Source organism: Balaenoptera physalus (genome assembly GCF_965194825.1).
Source record: "Balaenoptera physalus genome assembly, chromosome: 17".
Classification (NCBI taxonomy): Eukaryota; Metazoa; Chordata; class Mammalia; order Artiodactyla; family Balaenopteridae; genus Balaenoptera; species Balaenoptera physalus.
Genome location: NC_138895.1, coordinates 83,486,312 through 83,501,889, shown reverse-complemented (window position 1 = coordinate 83,501,889; position 15,578 = coordinate 83,486,312). Strand labels below are relative to the sequence as shown.

At 60.5% G+C, this 15,578-nt stretch overlaps 1 protein-coding gene across 1 annotated transcript; it reads right to left on the bottom strand.

Annotated features, from left to right (window-relative positions):
* Positions 1 to 9,858: 9,858 nt before the first annotated feature.
* Positions 9,859 to 14,794, bottom strand: LOC309647254 (uncharacterized protein C8orf90). The gene is made up of 2 exons (XM_082434383.1): positions 14,679 to 14,794; positions 9,859 to 10,386 (listed from the first exon to the last, which is right to left on the bottom strand). Exons 1-2 carry the CDS (start codon positions 14,743 to 14,745, stop codon positions 9,905 to 9,907), a joined length of 549 nt encoding a protein of 182 aa, XP_082290509.1. The 5' UTR covers positions 14,746 to 14,794; the 3' UTR covers positions 9,859 to 9,904.
* Between the last annotated feature and the right edge of the window lie 784 nt (positions 14,795 to 15,578).

Below are 15,578 nucleotides of genomic sequence, written 5' to 3'. Positions count from 1 at the left end.
CCTCAGGACCCTGCCCTCAGGTGGTCTGCAGTAGGAGGGAAGGTCAAGAGCTGGCTGGCCTCAGCGGGATGCAGGCAGCCACCTCCCTGCCCACGCCCACGGCAGACATCACCAATCAATCAGGGTGCATGTCTGGCTGGGCTGAGAACTCGCTTCAGGATCTTCTCAACACCGAAGCAGAGGAAGCCCGGACCCACGGTGCAGCGTGAGCCACAGCGCAGAACCTACCTGCCATCCCCCCAGTGACACGGGGCAGGAATCAGCACTGAGGGCTGGAGGTGGGGCTCCGACTCTGGCCGAGGTTCCAGCCCACGGGTCACCTCGCCAACGTAGGAGACCACAGAGCATTTGCTTTGGCCCCGTGCACGCAGACACGCGAGACTCAGCCCTGCCAGGAGCAGATGGCACACAGCAGAGAGGATCACTCAGAGTGACAACAGTCACAGGGGAGAGCCCCGGGGGATCCCAACCCGGGGTGTGGGAGCATCCACGAAGGCTTCCTGGAGGAGGTGTGCAAAGCAGGTGGGAGTGACCAGGAGACTACCCATGCCAGAGAGGTGGACAGCGGAGAGCGGGGAGGTACCCGGGCGCCCGGTGGTGGCGTGGGGGTGAGGGAAGAGTCATTGACTCCCGGGGGCCATGGGCACACGGGGCCCAGGGGGACAGCACCTGCACCTCACCTCTGAGCTTTTGTGGGCTTAGAGGTGCTTGCCAGGAGCACAGACCCGGAGGTGGGAAGACAGATGCGGTGCTGGCACAGGGGGCGGAGGTGCGGGAGTGGTGCGGTAGCCACGAGAAGGCTTAAAGGGAGGACAGGGCCGGGCCCCACTGGGCAGGGTGGGGCTGGTGAGTGGGCAGAGACCAGCCAGGAGGGAAGGGAGAGGCGGAAGGAGGCAGGAGGGGCTGCAGAACGCTGTGTCCTGCCCCCCCCGCCCCCCAGCCCCTCCGAGCAGCGACTTCTGCGCCTTCGAAGGGGCCTTGTGGACACATGTCCCAGCTGGGCTGGTTCTCAGCTTGGGGGCCTCAGGAGAGTCCCTAAGCCCTCTCAGACTCAGTGTCCTCATCAGTAAAATGGGCCTAAAATCACGGAGCTCAGAGAGCTGGGGGGACAGACAGGGGCGAGGGGGGCAGGGCTTCAGGAACTGTGAAGGCCTTTGTGTTATTTGTGACCACAGACACACACACACATGCACACGCCTGCACACATACACAGATGCATGTGCACACGCATACACACGAGCACGCACACGGGCTCACATCTGCACACCCACCCACGTGCACAGACCCTCATGCACACTCGCGCTCGGGGCTCCGCACACCTGTTCTCGTGCCCCAGTCTTCACAGGTGTGGCCTCAGGCAGGACTAACAGACATCAGACCGTTACCCCGATTATACCCCGATTATAAGAAAACACCGACCAAATAGTCCAGTTAATAAACTGATTTCAGACCCGATAAAAAGGAAAACACAGAAACAACGTTCAACGCTTGAAACGTGCAGAAAGCCCTCCGAGTATCCTCTGGGTCCTGGGAGGTGAGCCCACCCCTTCCCTCCCCGACACCCCACCCAGCCTGACCTCCCAGCAGCGAACCTGGGACAGACCCGTCCTGGCGTGCAAGGTTGGGGCTGGCCTGGGGGCTCGGTGAGCGGGGGCTCCCCCTCCTGCTCCCTTCCCAAGCAAGAAGTGGCAGTTTTTAGAAAGTGTCAACTTATTCCCAGCTGTTGTTGCCAAAAAAGGAAAAAAAGAAAAAACTCTCCTCGGTTTCAAGGAAACCCACAACAACTTCAGAAAACCGCGTGAGCATGATGGAGGTGCTCGTTTCCCTGAATATTCAGCAGAGGCCAGAGGCCCCACGTTTGTCACACGCAGTTTGGAGCCTGGGGGAGTGGGCCGGGCAGGCCAGGCCGGGGACCCCTTCAGGGTCTGGCGTGGTTCCTCCCCTGGCGATGGGCAACGCCAGGCTTCCTGAAAGGCAGCCTCTTTTCTCTTAACTCCCAGGAATAATGGCTCTTGACATAAACGACTCCCGCTAGCAATTAGCTGTGATTAATGTAGAACTGGGCTGCAGAAGTGCAGGAAGTTTGCCTGGGGTGGGGAGGGTGGGCGAAGATCGCATATTCATGCATTTGGAACAAACTCGAGTTGAACAAGAGGGAGGGAGCTCCTGGGGAATTTTTCTAGCACTCTCGGCCTGGGAACCGGCTGAGGCCTGCCTGGCCGGTGACTGATGGCAGGGTGGGGGTCAGAGGACTGAGGCCCACCCCAGGGACACTCGCCCGGCACAGACACAGGTGCCTGAGGCTCCAGGCCCAAGACCTCGATGGCTAGGGGAGATGCCGGCAGTCCTGCGGCTGGGGCCAGGCTGAGCGTGGACACCTCCGTCCCCTCCTCCAATTAGCACGACAGTTAACCCCGCACCGTGCACCCCTCACTCTGTCCCACAGATGAGGAGACCGGGGATCGGGGAGGTCAGGGAGCTTGGCCAGGGGTCAGGGCCATCACAGGAAGCATGGACTTTGGAACCTGAAACCTGCTGGTCACTCTGCCCGGCCATGGTGGCATACCTTAATCTCTCCCACTGGGAAAGTGGGGAGCGATGGGACTGGCCTGGTCTGGGGCTGGGATGCTCTGGGGCCCCTCTCTCCTGGGGCCCACAGGAGCCCAGCAGATCCTTGAATGTCAGGATACCCTGTAAACCTCCAGCCCGCACCCTCCTGGGTGAAACCTGCCGTACCACACCCCCTCTCTGCCCCCCAACCCCCCCAGCCCCGTCGCCAGGATTCCCATTAACTCTATGGTGGTGGGAGAGAAGGGATGCCTGGGCCGCCAGCTCCTCTTCTTAATTTAATTTCAGGGCTCATTAGCGTTCAGTAATTAAAGGCCATGGGAACACTCATCGCCCCGGCAACAGCCCCAAACTGGGGCCTCAGATGGGCCTCAGCAGCTCCTGCTGGTGAACCAGCCTCGGGGTCGAGTGTCAGCGCTCCCATTTCACAGATGAGAAGCCTGAGGGCCTGCCAAGCCGAGGGGCTCCAAGCGCACCCCTCCTGGGCCGTTCGAGCATCTCTGCCAGCGCCGGACAGGTCCTCCTTCCGTGCTGAGCCTGTGTCCCGCACACCCATCTGCCTGCAGGCGTCCACCATGCTGAGCCTGCCGCCGCCTCGGGGTCCCCCCGGCTCCCCAGACGGCCTCCTCTGCAGCCTCCGCATCCCAGGGGACGGAAACTCCATCCTTCCCGCTGCTCCAGCCCAAACCTTGGGCCTACCTGACTTCTCTCCCTCTCTCTGTTCACATTAACCTTCAGGAAACCCCACTGGCGCCACCCCCATTCCGCTCGGGAGATGCGTGGCTCAGCTGGATTATTGCAACAGACTCTAGCTCTCCCCTCCTCCGTGGAGCCCGCCCCTGAACCTATTTCAACGCATGGCAGCAAAGTGATCCTTCTAGACCAATGTTTCTCAGCCTTTCTTCCATTATCTCCCCCCAACACCTAAGGAGTCTTTTTAGACATGTTTTCCTGATTTGCCCCCCATGAAATTTTCATACCACAGGTGAACTGTGCACCTCTGCATGTACTGTATGCGTATTTGTGCTTCAGGCATAAAGAGTAAAATTTCTTCACCCCCCGCCAAGAACCAGGTTTTCCCCTTGGGGGCAAAATCACCAGCCCCCCTTATGAGTGCATGTTTTAAAGCATTAATGAGATGGTGTCATTTCTCTGCTCCAAACCCACCCATGGGACAAGCCAAAGTCCCGTTAATCAGGTCCTGACCCCACAGGAGAAGGCAGCACCCTCCACTTCCGCCCACCTGGGCTCCCCTCCCCCAGTCTGCCTCCCCCCCCCCTTCCCTGGGGGCACTGATCAAATCTCCCTTCTCTGATGGCCTCCATCCCCCGCCTGCCCGCCCGACGCCCCTCGAGCCTCTCAGCACCCCTGGACGGCAGCATTCCTATGGGCCTGCGCCACCCACCCCCCAGGGCAGGGGCTCCTGGCCTCGCTCCCTGCCAGGTCCCAGAGCAGAGAGCCCATCAGGTGCTCGGTGACGCCATGGAAAGCAGTAGAAGGTGGGCTTCCCTGGTGGCGCAGTGGTTGAGAGTCTGCCTGCCAATGCAGGGGACACGGGTTCGAGCCCTGGTCTGGGAAGATCCCACATGCCGCGGAGCAACTAGGCCCGTGAGCCACAACTACTGAGCCTGCGCGTCTGGAGCCTGTGCTCCGCAACAAGAGAGGCCGCGACAGTGAGAGGCCCGCGCACCGCGATGAAGAGTGGCCCCCACTTGCCGCAACTAGAGAAAGCCCTCGCACAGAAACGAAGACCCAACACAGCCATAAATAAATAAATAAATAAATAAATAAATAATTTAAAAAAAAAAAAAAAAGCAGTAGAAGGTGCCTCGGGGCAGGAGGAGCCTGGTTTAACGCTCTGCTGTCGCCCTCCTGCAATTTTACTAATTTTGAACAAGGCCCCCCCCAGCCCCCCGTCTCATTTTGCACTGAGCCTGCACACTCCGCAGGTGCCCCTGCCTGTGTCAGTCGGGAGAGGCTAGCTTCGCTGCAGGAAGAAACAACCCCCCGGGTCTCAGGGGCTGGGGCAACAATGGGCTATTTCTCACTCACGCTGCAGGTGCTTCCGGGACTCAGGGTGGTGGAGGAGGCACTGTCCCCAGTGCCACCGGTCACGTGGCAGAGGGAAAAAGGACTCCAGGGGGTCTCGCCCTGGCAGGAAGCGCTCTGGCCCAGAAGGGACAGATGGCATGGTGACCGCGACTCACTGGCCAGCACTGGTCACCGACCCCACCCAGCCGCAGGGGCCTGGCAGAGCAGCCGCCACCCGGGGAAGGGCCAGAGGCAGGACAGGAGGCTTTTGGTGAAGTACACTAGGGACCGCAGGGAGCCGCTCTGGCCCTGGTCCCACAGCCCTACTCCTGAGCCAGAGCCGAGGGGGAGGCCCTGACCTTGGCCTTGAGCTCTTCACAGGCGCAGCTGCCACCGACCTCCACCCTCACTGTCATTCCAGGCTGAACACGGACTGCATGTAAGGGGGAGGGACCCAAAGTGGTCCTCGCAGCAACTCAATTAATCCTCCATCGGAAATTCTAACACAATCAATTTGGGGAGCCGGCCGACATCATAACACAGTAATCAGGAACAACTTTCAACTCCCGGCTTCCTTTGAAGATTGTAATTGCAATTAATTAAGCACCCTCACTGCTTCTCAGAGTCTGTTCCCAGGAAACTGGAGCAGAGGTGGGGCGGGGGGGGCCCTGACCCCTGTTCCCAGCAGCCCAGGGATCAAAGGGAGCCGCCTCCTTTGGATACGGAAGGCCATGAAGCCTCCTGTCTCCCCGGGAGCGCCATGGTGGCTGGGAGGTAGAGGGAACCTACCCTCTACTCTGACTACTGCCCTCCTCCTGGGGACCCCCAAGATGCCCAGCCCCTCTGCTCAGCAAGGTTACAGCCCCGGGTCACATTCGCACATTCAGGGCTCCCACTGCTGCCGAGCATGTTCTAGGAGCAGAGGTCCCGAGTGAATGCTGACAGGTCACATCCCTGCCCCGCGTGTTGCTGCGCCAGCGGTGATGCGAATGACCTGGCAAGGCTGCCGGTGCCCTGAGCAGGGGGCGTGGAGAGGAGGTGTGTTCTGGGCTCCAGGGTGGGGAAACAGGACCCTGGACAGAGGAGGGGCGGCCACCCTGGGTGAAGACAAGGGAACAAGTGCTAGCCGCTGGCAGAGTGGACGATCCCGGTGGAATCAGCTGCCTCTCTGTGGGCTCTCACCATGTGCCAGGCCGACCCAGGGGACAGACCAACGAGATCGCCCACCTCCACCCCCCAGCAACCTGCCCGGAGGCACCGTGAGTGTGCTCCTACCTACTGCTGAAGCTCCAGATTAGTGATGACCAAAGGCTGCCAGGCCGGTGGGTGGAGGACCCAGTATCCCAGCAGAGGTCCGTCGTCCCCCGGAGCCTGGACTGCAGCCGCTGCCCACCCCAGGGAGTACCAGGGCCCAACATCACAGCAGTCGGCCCCTGACACAACAGCCACAATATTCAGTGCAGACCACCAGGCGTTGTTCTGAGAAGACAGCAGAACCTTCTGGCAAGTCAATGGGAGGACGGTGTGGGTGAAAGGTTGCCACCCAGATCCAGGGTCTGCAACTTTCAAAAGAGTTTCCCTCCAATTTCCAAAAATAATTGGAAGCATCATTCTTAAAATTCTAACCCCTCAGCCTAAGACTTGAAAGCCAGCCCAGGATAAAACAGTGAAGCCAGAGGGAGAGGCACGCTGCCTGGGAGATCATGCCTGAGGAAGGTTAGAGCACCGAGGCACAGATGTGCTTTGAGCATCCCAGCAGCCAGAGCAAAAAGGGCAAGGTGAGGGCTCCATGGCTCTCCCTGTGGTGGAGGGCAGCAAGAGACCCTGTGTCCCAGAAGGGACTGCTCAGACATGCATCTAAGGGGCAACGAGCAGATGTCCTGATGTCTCCCAACCCCCAACCCAGGGGCTTCTTGACGCAGGAGGTCTTCCCTCTCCAAATGCTCTGCCCTAGCACTGGACCTGGCACTGAGTGGGTGGTCACCAGACAAATTAGATGATCAACCCTGCTTCACATGAAACAGCAGAGGACCTACTGTCGCCATTTCTGACCAAGCTTCTCCCCGGGAACAGCATATTTAATTGGAAGAGAAAATGCATGATTTGGCAGAAGAAGTCAGCCCTGGGGCCAAATCCCAGTGCTCACATCTCCTGGCTATGATGGACACAGTGGTCATCTCCCCACCATCCCTTCCGTCCGCCTCAAGCTGATCCACCATAGTGCTCCTGGCCTTGTTCTTAGAATCCAGTCAAGGTAATCCCACCCTCTGGTCACAGGGATTGGTTCAGGAAACACAGGCCTAGGCCAATCAATACAGGGTACTCTCTGGTTCAGAAGTGGGCACATGACCTTACTGGACCAACAGGCCACTCAGGGAGGCTTCTTGGGGCTTGAGGCAGGTTCATTCTTCCATGAGCGCTCTGGGAAACCAGTGGCCTCTCTCCTTCTCAGCGGCCAGGGAGACTGAAAAGGCAGGAGGTGCATCAGCCATGCTGCCACCATTGAGGTAACTAGTCTGAGGGCTAGAGCAAACCTTGAGCCCCTGGATCAAACCTTACCTGAAGCTCGGTTTATTTCTGGACCATCCAGTTACATGAACCATTTTTGAAATTTCTGTGGTCTAAGCCTGTTGAAGCCAGGCTTTCTGTGGCTATAACGTGGAGTTCTAATAACATGCTGGCTCATAGTCTTGGGCACGTCCCTTCCCCTCTCTAGGCCCCAGGGTCCTCTTCCGTCCACTGACCTCACGGAACTGCAGGGAGGATGAAATGATGCAGTGAATGTGAAAGGGCTTTGGGATTCTAGAGCCTTGTGCCCCCATAACGGGGAGGCCGTTCACCGAATAGTGAGCCTCCCTTCTTGCTCACCGTGCCCTGGCCTCACAGCCCCTGTTTCCAGTCCTGTGACCCTTGAAGCTTTTTTTATTGCCCAGCCTTTGCCCAGGCTGTCCCCTCTGCCTGGAGCACCCTCCCCCAGAGTTCACATGACTGGCTCCTCACTCTTCCAACCTCAAGCACCACCTCCTCCGAGAGGCCCTCATGACCACCCTGTTTGAAATGGGGTTGTCCTTATTCATTTTCTTCATAGTACTTACTGCTGTTTTGCTTTTGTTTTAAAATCACATTTGTTTCTTTAATAGGTTACTTATTTGGGGTCTTTCTCCCCTAGGTCAGTGCTTCTCAAACTAGTGGTGATAAAGGACCGCCTTTTTTTATTTCCAATCTGTCACAGACCAATACTTTCATAAACTACATTTCTAGAAAAATTTCTACTTAAAGAATATACTAAATATAAACCCCAAATTCTTATTATTACACTTTACAGTCATAAAACTACTCTGACAACTTGCTGTAAAAGTTTCTAAATGGTTACTCCCAATTTCTGCTGCTTTCGGGCAAGGTGCGTGCTTGGTCCCCGCAGGACAAGGGAGGTAGTGATTAAACACTGGCTTCCCAGGGCTTCCCTGGTGGCACCGTGGTTACGAATCCGCCTGTCAATGCAGGGGACACGGGTTCAAGCCCCGGTCCAGGAAGATCCCACATGCCGCGGAGCAACTAAGCCCGTGCGCCACAACTACTGAGCCCGGCACCATAACTACTGAAGCCTGCGCCTAGAGCCTATGCTCTGCAACAAGAAGCCACCGCAATGAGAAGCCCACGCACCACAACGAAGAGTAGCCCCCGCTCGTCACAATTAGAAAAAGCCCACGCACAGCAACGAAGACCCAACGCAGCCAAAAATAAACTAAAAAAAAAAAAACAACACTGGCTTCCCTGTCCCCGGGGTGGGATGGCAGTGAGGCATGCCCCACGCTGTCTCCCGGGGTCTCCAGAGGGACCTCCAGTCGCCCACAGGCCTAACTAGCTGTGCGTCACGCCCTTTATTGGCTTCTTTCCCTTCTCTGTCTCACTTCCTCCGTCCCCTACCTGTGTTTCCAAGTGTCACCTCCCAAATAAACCACTGCACTAAAATCTACGTTTAGGGACTGCTTCTGGGGCAACCCAAACAATTAATACACAACATAGGATATATGATCCCTACTGCTGTTAATTGCTGTTACCCCATCAGGATTCACATGCTTAAGGACTACAGTGTAACCATCACGCGTCTCTATAAAATTGGAGAGAGGAGTCCACAAGAGGAAAGGAACCTGGAGCAGGGCTGGGGTTCTTATGGGGCCACCAGCAGAAGACAGGGAAGCTGAGGACCCCTCCTGGAGAGCCTGAGCCCCTCTCCTCCAGAGCTAAGCATTTCCTGTCACCGGTTCTCCTGCAAACCAAGCAAGACTTTGGAGAAACCATTTCTGCCCACGACCAGAAAGCTATAAATAACTCCTGGATTAGAAGAAAGGAAGAAAAGCTCTGATTCCATCTGCACTTGAGTGAGAATGCGTCCTCCCAGCCCACCCCACCTCGCCTGCACACCTGGAATCCAAACCCCCAACGAGAGGAAACCTGGGCCTTTGGTCTACAGGTCAGAGGAGGAAACCACTGGGGTCCTGCATGCAGCGGCTCTGCGTGGCCGCTGGCCTCCCACAGTAGACAGGCCCCTGCCAGGGCTTGTCACCTACAGAGGGAGATGCATCCAGGATGGAAGCCAGGTCACTGATGGCCGTTCCGGCCCAGCCAATTCTCTCAGCCCCACAGGGGGAGGGGGGCAGGAGGCACGCCCTTCTCCACAGAGCCAGCGTGGAGGCCAGCGGGAAAGCCGAAGCCTGGGGACTGTGCCTGTGCTGTTCCCACCCCGGCATCCCTTTCCCTGTCACGTCCCCTCCCCCACCCACCCTGTGCTCCAGCTCCGGGTGGCCCTTCCCCTCTGCTCTGCTACCCGTTGCCCTTCCCTCTGCCTCTCCACCTACCCCCCACCCCAGATCCTGATGCCCCTCTGTCATGGAAAACAGGAAGCCTGCTGAACTTGGAATCAGACACACGGGAACCAAATCCCAGCTGCATCCCGGAGGAGCTGGGACCTGGGGTCCCGACCTGCAGGATGGGAGCGCTAACGCCCACCACAGGGCAGTGGCCGGGCCCCAGAGGGCCACCACCCCCGCTATCCCGGGTCCTTTCCCTCCCACATCCACTCCTGGCCTGCCAGCCCGCCCCCGCGGCCTTTCCCACTTACCCCCCTCGCTCAGTATCCCCTTGGGACAAAGTGGACCTCCCGCACCACCGCTGACGCTGTCTGGCCCCCCCGGGCGGCTCCGGGGGTCTAGCTGGCACCAGATGCCCGTCCGGGTGTGTCCGGCAAAGAGCCTCGGGGCGGGAGAAGCAGAGGCACTCTTTATTCATTTTCTTGGGGGCCGCGCTAACCCAGCCTGGGGGCGCCCCCGCCGGGGGAGGCTGCCTCAGGCCCCACGGGCCCCGGGAAGGCGCTGCCGGGGGTGGGCGCGGGCAGGAGCCGCGGGAGGCCGGGCCGGGGGCCGCCCCCCGCGTGCACGTAGCTCAGCGCCAGCTGCTCCAGGCGCCGCCTGCGCAGCGCCGCCTGCGCCGTGTTGTGCAGGGGCCGCAGCAGCGCGGGGGGCGGCGCGTCCGGGCCCCGCAGCAGGAAGTCGAAGCCCGTGCGGTCGTGCGGGTCGTAGAAGAGCGGCCCGCGGGCCGGGTCGGGCCCCGGGGGCCAGGCGAAAGGAAAAGGCAGCGTGAAGTCCTCCGTGAGCACGCGGATGGCGAAGTCGTCCTCCTTGCCCAGCGCGCAATAGGCGCGCCCGATGCCGCGGAAGTGCTCCTCCCAGAGCTGTGCGTCCCCGCAGTAGATGTCCAGGAACGGGGGCTCCGGGGTCGCGGCGGGACCTGCGGGAAGGGGTCATGGAGCGGCCGGGATACGCGACCACCTGAAACTGTCGGGGTGTCGAGGAAAGAGAAGGGAGAACCCGCCACCTGGCTGAACCGTGAAGACCAAGAGAGGCCACGTGGAGGCTGAAAGGGGCGGGGGAGGCGCATCCCCAGGGACAGCACCAAGGAGCTAGGAGGGGCAGAAAGGCCCTAAGGGTGTAGAGTATGGCTACTAAACACTATTTGGGCGGAAAGTTCCAGAAGGAGAGGAGTCTGGATAGTTTGGCGGGACCACACAGGGCCTGCTGTGGACATGGGTTCATCCCCAGACAGTGGACTGGGGCAGGGGTGACCTGGTGGCTCTTGGTTGAAAGCTGATCCTGGGCCCCTGCAGAGGATGGACCGTGGCGGCCCAGCTGGAGGTCGGGGCAGATCCAGGATGAAGCAGGACAAGCACAGGATGAGTACTCAGCGGGGCGGACACTGAGGGGCCAGTGCAGGGCCTTGTCGATGGAGGTGGGGAGGAGCCCTGCCTGGGCACAGCGACCCTGGGACGCAGCGGGCAGAGCAGCTTCACCCGGGAGAGGGGTCAGGTTGGAAGCTGGGCTGGTCTGTGCCTGTCGGACAGCACCCACCCCCACCCCAGCAGCACGTCCCAAGAGAAATGGGGACATCTCTGATCTCTGTGACTCACACGAGGATTCCCAGGCCGCGGGGCTCTGGTGAAATCTAGGGGTCCGCTCTCAGAGAATCACGTGTGTATAGACACAGCACTGTGCCCTGGTTTGGGGTCCCTGCACCCTTGAAGCCCATCCACGGCCCCAGGCAGCAGCCCAAGCTGCTCTTCCACGCCCACACCTTGTCTGGGCTGCTGAGCCAGCTCTGGGCCCCTCGTTCAGGAGACCTTTCCTCCCTTCCTCCCTTCAGCAGAGCCTTAGCTCTGGGGGTACTGAACTGAACGAAGCAGCCATGGGCCCTCTCTGGGTATAGACAAGCCTCAGGCTCCCCGGGGACAGGCAGGACCGGGGGGCCTTGGAGGAGGTGATGAATGAACCTCTGACCATGAATTCTCAGCTCCTCCTCCCAGCACCCCAGCGAGGGGGTGACAGTACTCAGGCCGTTTTACTGGTGAGGATACAGACCCAGAGAAGACACACGCCGAACTGACTCGCAACCCCAGCTGCGCGATGTGATCACGCTGCACTGGGCCACCCCCACCTGGCTCAGGAGCCTCTGGACGGTGATTCTCCCCCATTCACACAAGTGCCCTGGGGCACCTACTGTGTGCCCGGCTCCACCGCAGCTGCGAACAACGCACACTCAGCTTCTCCCGCGCCAGGGCCGGGAGCCGGCAGACCTGGGTCAGGGGTCCTACCTTCCACCTGGGAGAGCCTGGACTAGTCTTATAACTTCCTTGAGCCTCAGTATCCCCTTCTGAAAAATGGAAACAATCAAGCCTGATCTGCTACCCTCGCAGATGAGGCCATGACGAACCTCTTTGTCACTGGAAAGTGCTTTCGTGGCTCAGTCCCGCAGGCAACACCAAAGCAGCTGCTCCCAGAGCCGCAGACACAGGTGGGAGAGGTGGTGGACTGGCTCTGAGCAGGCTGTGAGGCCAGAGGGGCCGGCTTGGGGCCCATAGCACTCAGCACCGTGGACAGATCCAAGGCAGCCTTGCAGGAGCCTCAGATTCTGATGGGCAGAATGGCGGTGCCCCCATCCCAGGCAGCCTGCCCTGTCCACCAGGACACCTCCTCCCTGAAGACCTCCAGGGTGAGCAACTGGAGGCACAGCACTGCCCTGGTGTCCAAAGCACTGGCCTGGCCTCACACTCAGTACCAGCAGGTGGGTGGGCTGTCGGGAGGGGCTGTGGGGTGTTGCTGTGGGCTGGGGGTGAGAAAAGCTGTGGAGAAGAGGGGAACTGTGGACGGGCCTCCAGGAGAGGAGAGGAGTGGGCCCCGGGGCACAGGAGAGGAGTGACACCCTCTGACTTGCACTTAGCCAGGTGAGTCCGGTGGCTGTGGGGCAGACAGGTGAGCGGTAAGGGCAGCAGCACAGAGACCGTGAGGCAGCCAGGGCAGAGGGGCTGGGGGCCCAGCCAGGGTGGCGGAGAGAAGTGCTCAGATTCTGACTGTGTCTGGAAGGTGGAACCCACAGGATCTGCTAATGGAGGGGCTGGTGCTGGGGGGGGGGGAGTGGGGAAAAGGGAAGACACCGAGGTTTCTGGCCTGAGCAGCTGGAGGAAGGAAGCCCCATTTACTGAGAGAGGAGCAGCTTGGGGCTGGGGTGTCAAGCGTCTAATTTTGAACAGGTGATACCTTCAGACAGGCTGGGGATGAGGTGCGGAGGATAGTCAGCTAGAGTCTGGAGTTGAGGCGGGGTCGGGCTGCAGGCTGGAGACAGACAGACAGACCCCGAGGAGATGGTATTGAAAGGCACAGGGAATCCCCTGGCGGTCCAGTGGTTAGGACTCTGCGCTCTCACTGCCGAGGGCCTGGGTTCAGTCCCTGGTCAGGGAACTAAGATCCCACAAGCCGCGCAAAAAAAAAAAAAAAAAAGCCACAGAACTGGATGAGATCGTGAGAAGAAAGAGAAGAGGCCTGAGAAGTCAGCCTGAGCCCTACCCTCACCGGGTCAGGGAGAGGAGGTAGAGCCGGCAGGGATGCAAGAGGAGAACCTCCGGGAGCGCGCGGGGTTCTGGGAGCCAAGCAAGGAGGAGGGGAGGTCCTGAGCCGCGCACCGCCCACGCGTCACGTCCAGCGGGACCAGAGAACGGACCTCGGGTTCAGCAGCGTGGAGGTCATCCCTGACCCCGACCAGAGCTGCTGGAGCTGAGGGACTGGGTCCAGTGGGTTCCAGAGCAAATGGGAGGGAAAGACTGGGAGACAGCAAGTATAAATAACCTTTTCCAGGAGTTTAGCTAAAAATGGGGAGCAGGGAAATAGGGCGGTAGCTAAAAGGGAAGTGGGGTCAGGAGACAGGATATATAACCGCATGCTTTTAGGTCCATGGGAAAGACCTCATGAAGAGAGAAAACGTCAGGAGGCAGGAGAGGAGGGTGAAGAGGTGCTGGGGTCATGGCCGTGGGCAGGAGGCAAGGCTGGGACAAGCGGAAAGATGGCCTTGGCTGGGAGAGGGGTGAGTGGTGCAGGAAGCGGGCAGGGAGCACAGAGCCCCAGGGCACAGGTGCGGTTGGGTGCGCCCGAGGTGCCGGGAACCTGTGGGAATCTTCTTTCTTTGTGAAAGAGTGAGTGAGGCCAGCAACTGAATGTGAGGAGGGAGAGAGGGATGGGGGCTGTGGAGGGACGTGCAAGGTGGTTGCTAGGAGAGAGGAGGGACTGGACGGGAGGAGGGATGCAGTGGGACCCGCAGCTCTTCACGGAGGTCCCCCTGCAGCTTGCAGTCAGGAATTTAAAGAGAGCGTTAGCGTGGTTGAGTTTATCCCCAGCTCTGCTCAGCTGTATGGGTGCAGGCGAGGAGTAGGCGGAGAGCTGGAGGGGGCGGGGGGGGTGCTGGTACAATCAAACGAGAGAGGGCCCAGGGAAGGAGGGTGTGTGTGAGGGTGTGATGATCATGGCAGAGCTGGATGAGCAGGGTTGGGGGGAGCAGAACAGGCTGGAGGAGGCGGGAAACAGGCTGGAAACAGTGGACTGCCGTTCCGCCCACAGAGTGCTGGGGTCCCGGTCCTGAGATCCGGGTCAGGACCCAGCTGCAGTCTGCATGCTGACAAGGCCAAGGACATGACCAGGGTGTAGGCGGCTGGGTGGGGGGACTGAGGGGCCAGGAGAAGGAGGAGATCACCAATGCGATGACCGCAGAGATGGAGAGAGGGTCAGTGGCCAGAGTCCAAAATTCAAGGGGTGGAGGAGGATGACCTTGGGTGGGCGTGGATGACCTTGGGTGGGTGTGGATGACCTTGGGTGGGTGTGGATGACCTTGGGTGGGCGTGGATGCCTGCCCTCCCCAGCACGCAGTGGGTGTGCACCGCTGAGGACCTGGGACCAGCCCTGGGATTTTAGGGAGGGGGTGGAGGAGGGGGGCCAGAGAATGAACAGGAAGGGACCCTGAGGAGTGAGGAGGACCCTGGCCCACCTCCAGGCTCAGGATCCAAGGGCTGCAGGACAGCAGGAAGAACCGTCAGGGGATGAGGTCTCCGCCCCCACCCTGGCCCTGCCCTGGTCAGCGACCCTGGAGGAGCCGCTCCCCAGGAAGAGGGGGCGGAGCCACTGCCGCCTTTCCCACCTTCTCAGAGCCCCGGCTGCCGCGGGCACCCCCTTCTCCTCCGTCCCTCCCCCCACCACGCGTCTCACCTGGCGTGGCTACAGGACGAGGGGGCAGACCTGCCAGGCTGGGGTCCCCGGAACGGGGGGAAGCCATGTCAGCAGCCTGGGGTCAGGCTTGTTTACCTGGCTGCCCGGGAGACAGGGGGCGGGGCCTTCTGGGGAGGAGAGAACCCTGCATTTAAAGGAGCCCCACCGGGAAGTGGGCTGGGTCTGGGAGGGGGAGGGTCAGCAGGCAAGGGCCCCCTCCCCCGCACTCCCACAGCTTAGCTGACCCTGCTCAGGAGCCGTCGGGACCCCACCCCGGCACTCAGAGACCTCCGTCCCCACCGCACCGACCCACCAAGGTTAATCGGCCCCAGGAATCCCTCCCTGCTTGCTCTGAACCTCAGAGCCCCACGAGGGGCCGGACGATCTCCAGCTCTCCTCGACAGCCCTTGTGAGTATCTTCTAGGTTCACTAACAGAACGACAGAGGCCGCGCAGGGAATGAAGAGAATCCCCCTGTGTGCCCCACGCCGGCAAGAGAGGACGGCACAGTGCCCTCCTGCTCACCCTCCTGCGTGGGCACGGTGGCCAGGGTGCTCCCCGGCACGAGCACGAGCCCCGAGGACCGGCTCTGGGGCCCGCGTCCACCAGGGAGGCCCGGGTCCTGAGTGCCGCCGGGGATCCTGAGGCGCAACGGCCCGGAGCCGCATCAGCCCCCATGCAGGGCCGATGCGCTGCCCGGCGCTCGCTGCCGCCCACCCCACCAGCACTTCCGGAGTCCCTGCCCAGCCAGGCCCCAGGCTGGGGCTCAGAGGAGGCCCAGGCGGCTGAGGACCCGGTGCTCAAGGCGCTGGTGGGCAGGAGCACAGCCAGCCCTCGGGCCTCAAAGGCAGCCGTGGGCGAGCGACGCTCGTGCTTCACAGGAGCGGCCGTGCTTCCCACG

What these genes read in the sequence shown, in the direction of transcription:
- LOC309647254 (XM_082434383.1), bottom strand. Translation starts at nt 14,745, where the DNA reads ATGGCTTCCCCCCGTTCCGGGGACCCCAGCCTGGCAGGTCTGCCCCCT. An exon ending in TCGTCCTGTAGCCACGCCAG is followed by an intron (nt 10,387 to 14,678) that starts GTGAGACGCGTG and finishes CCCTTCCCGCAG; the next exon opens with GTCCCGCCGCGACCCCGGAG.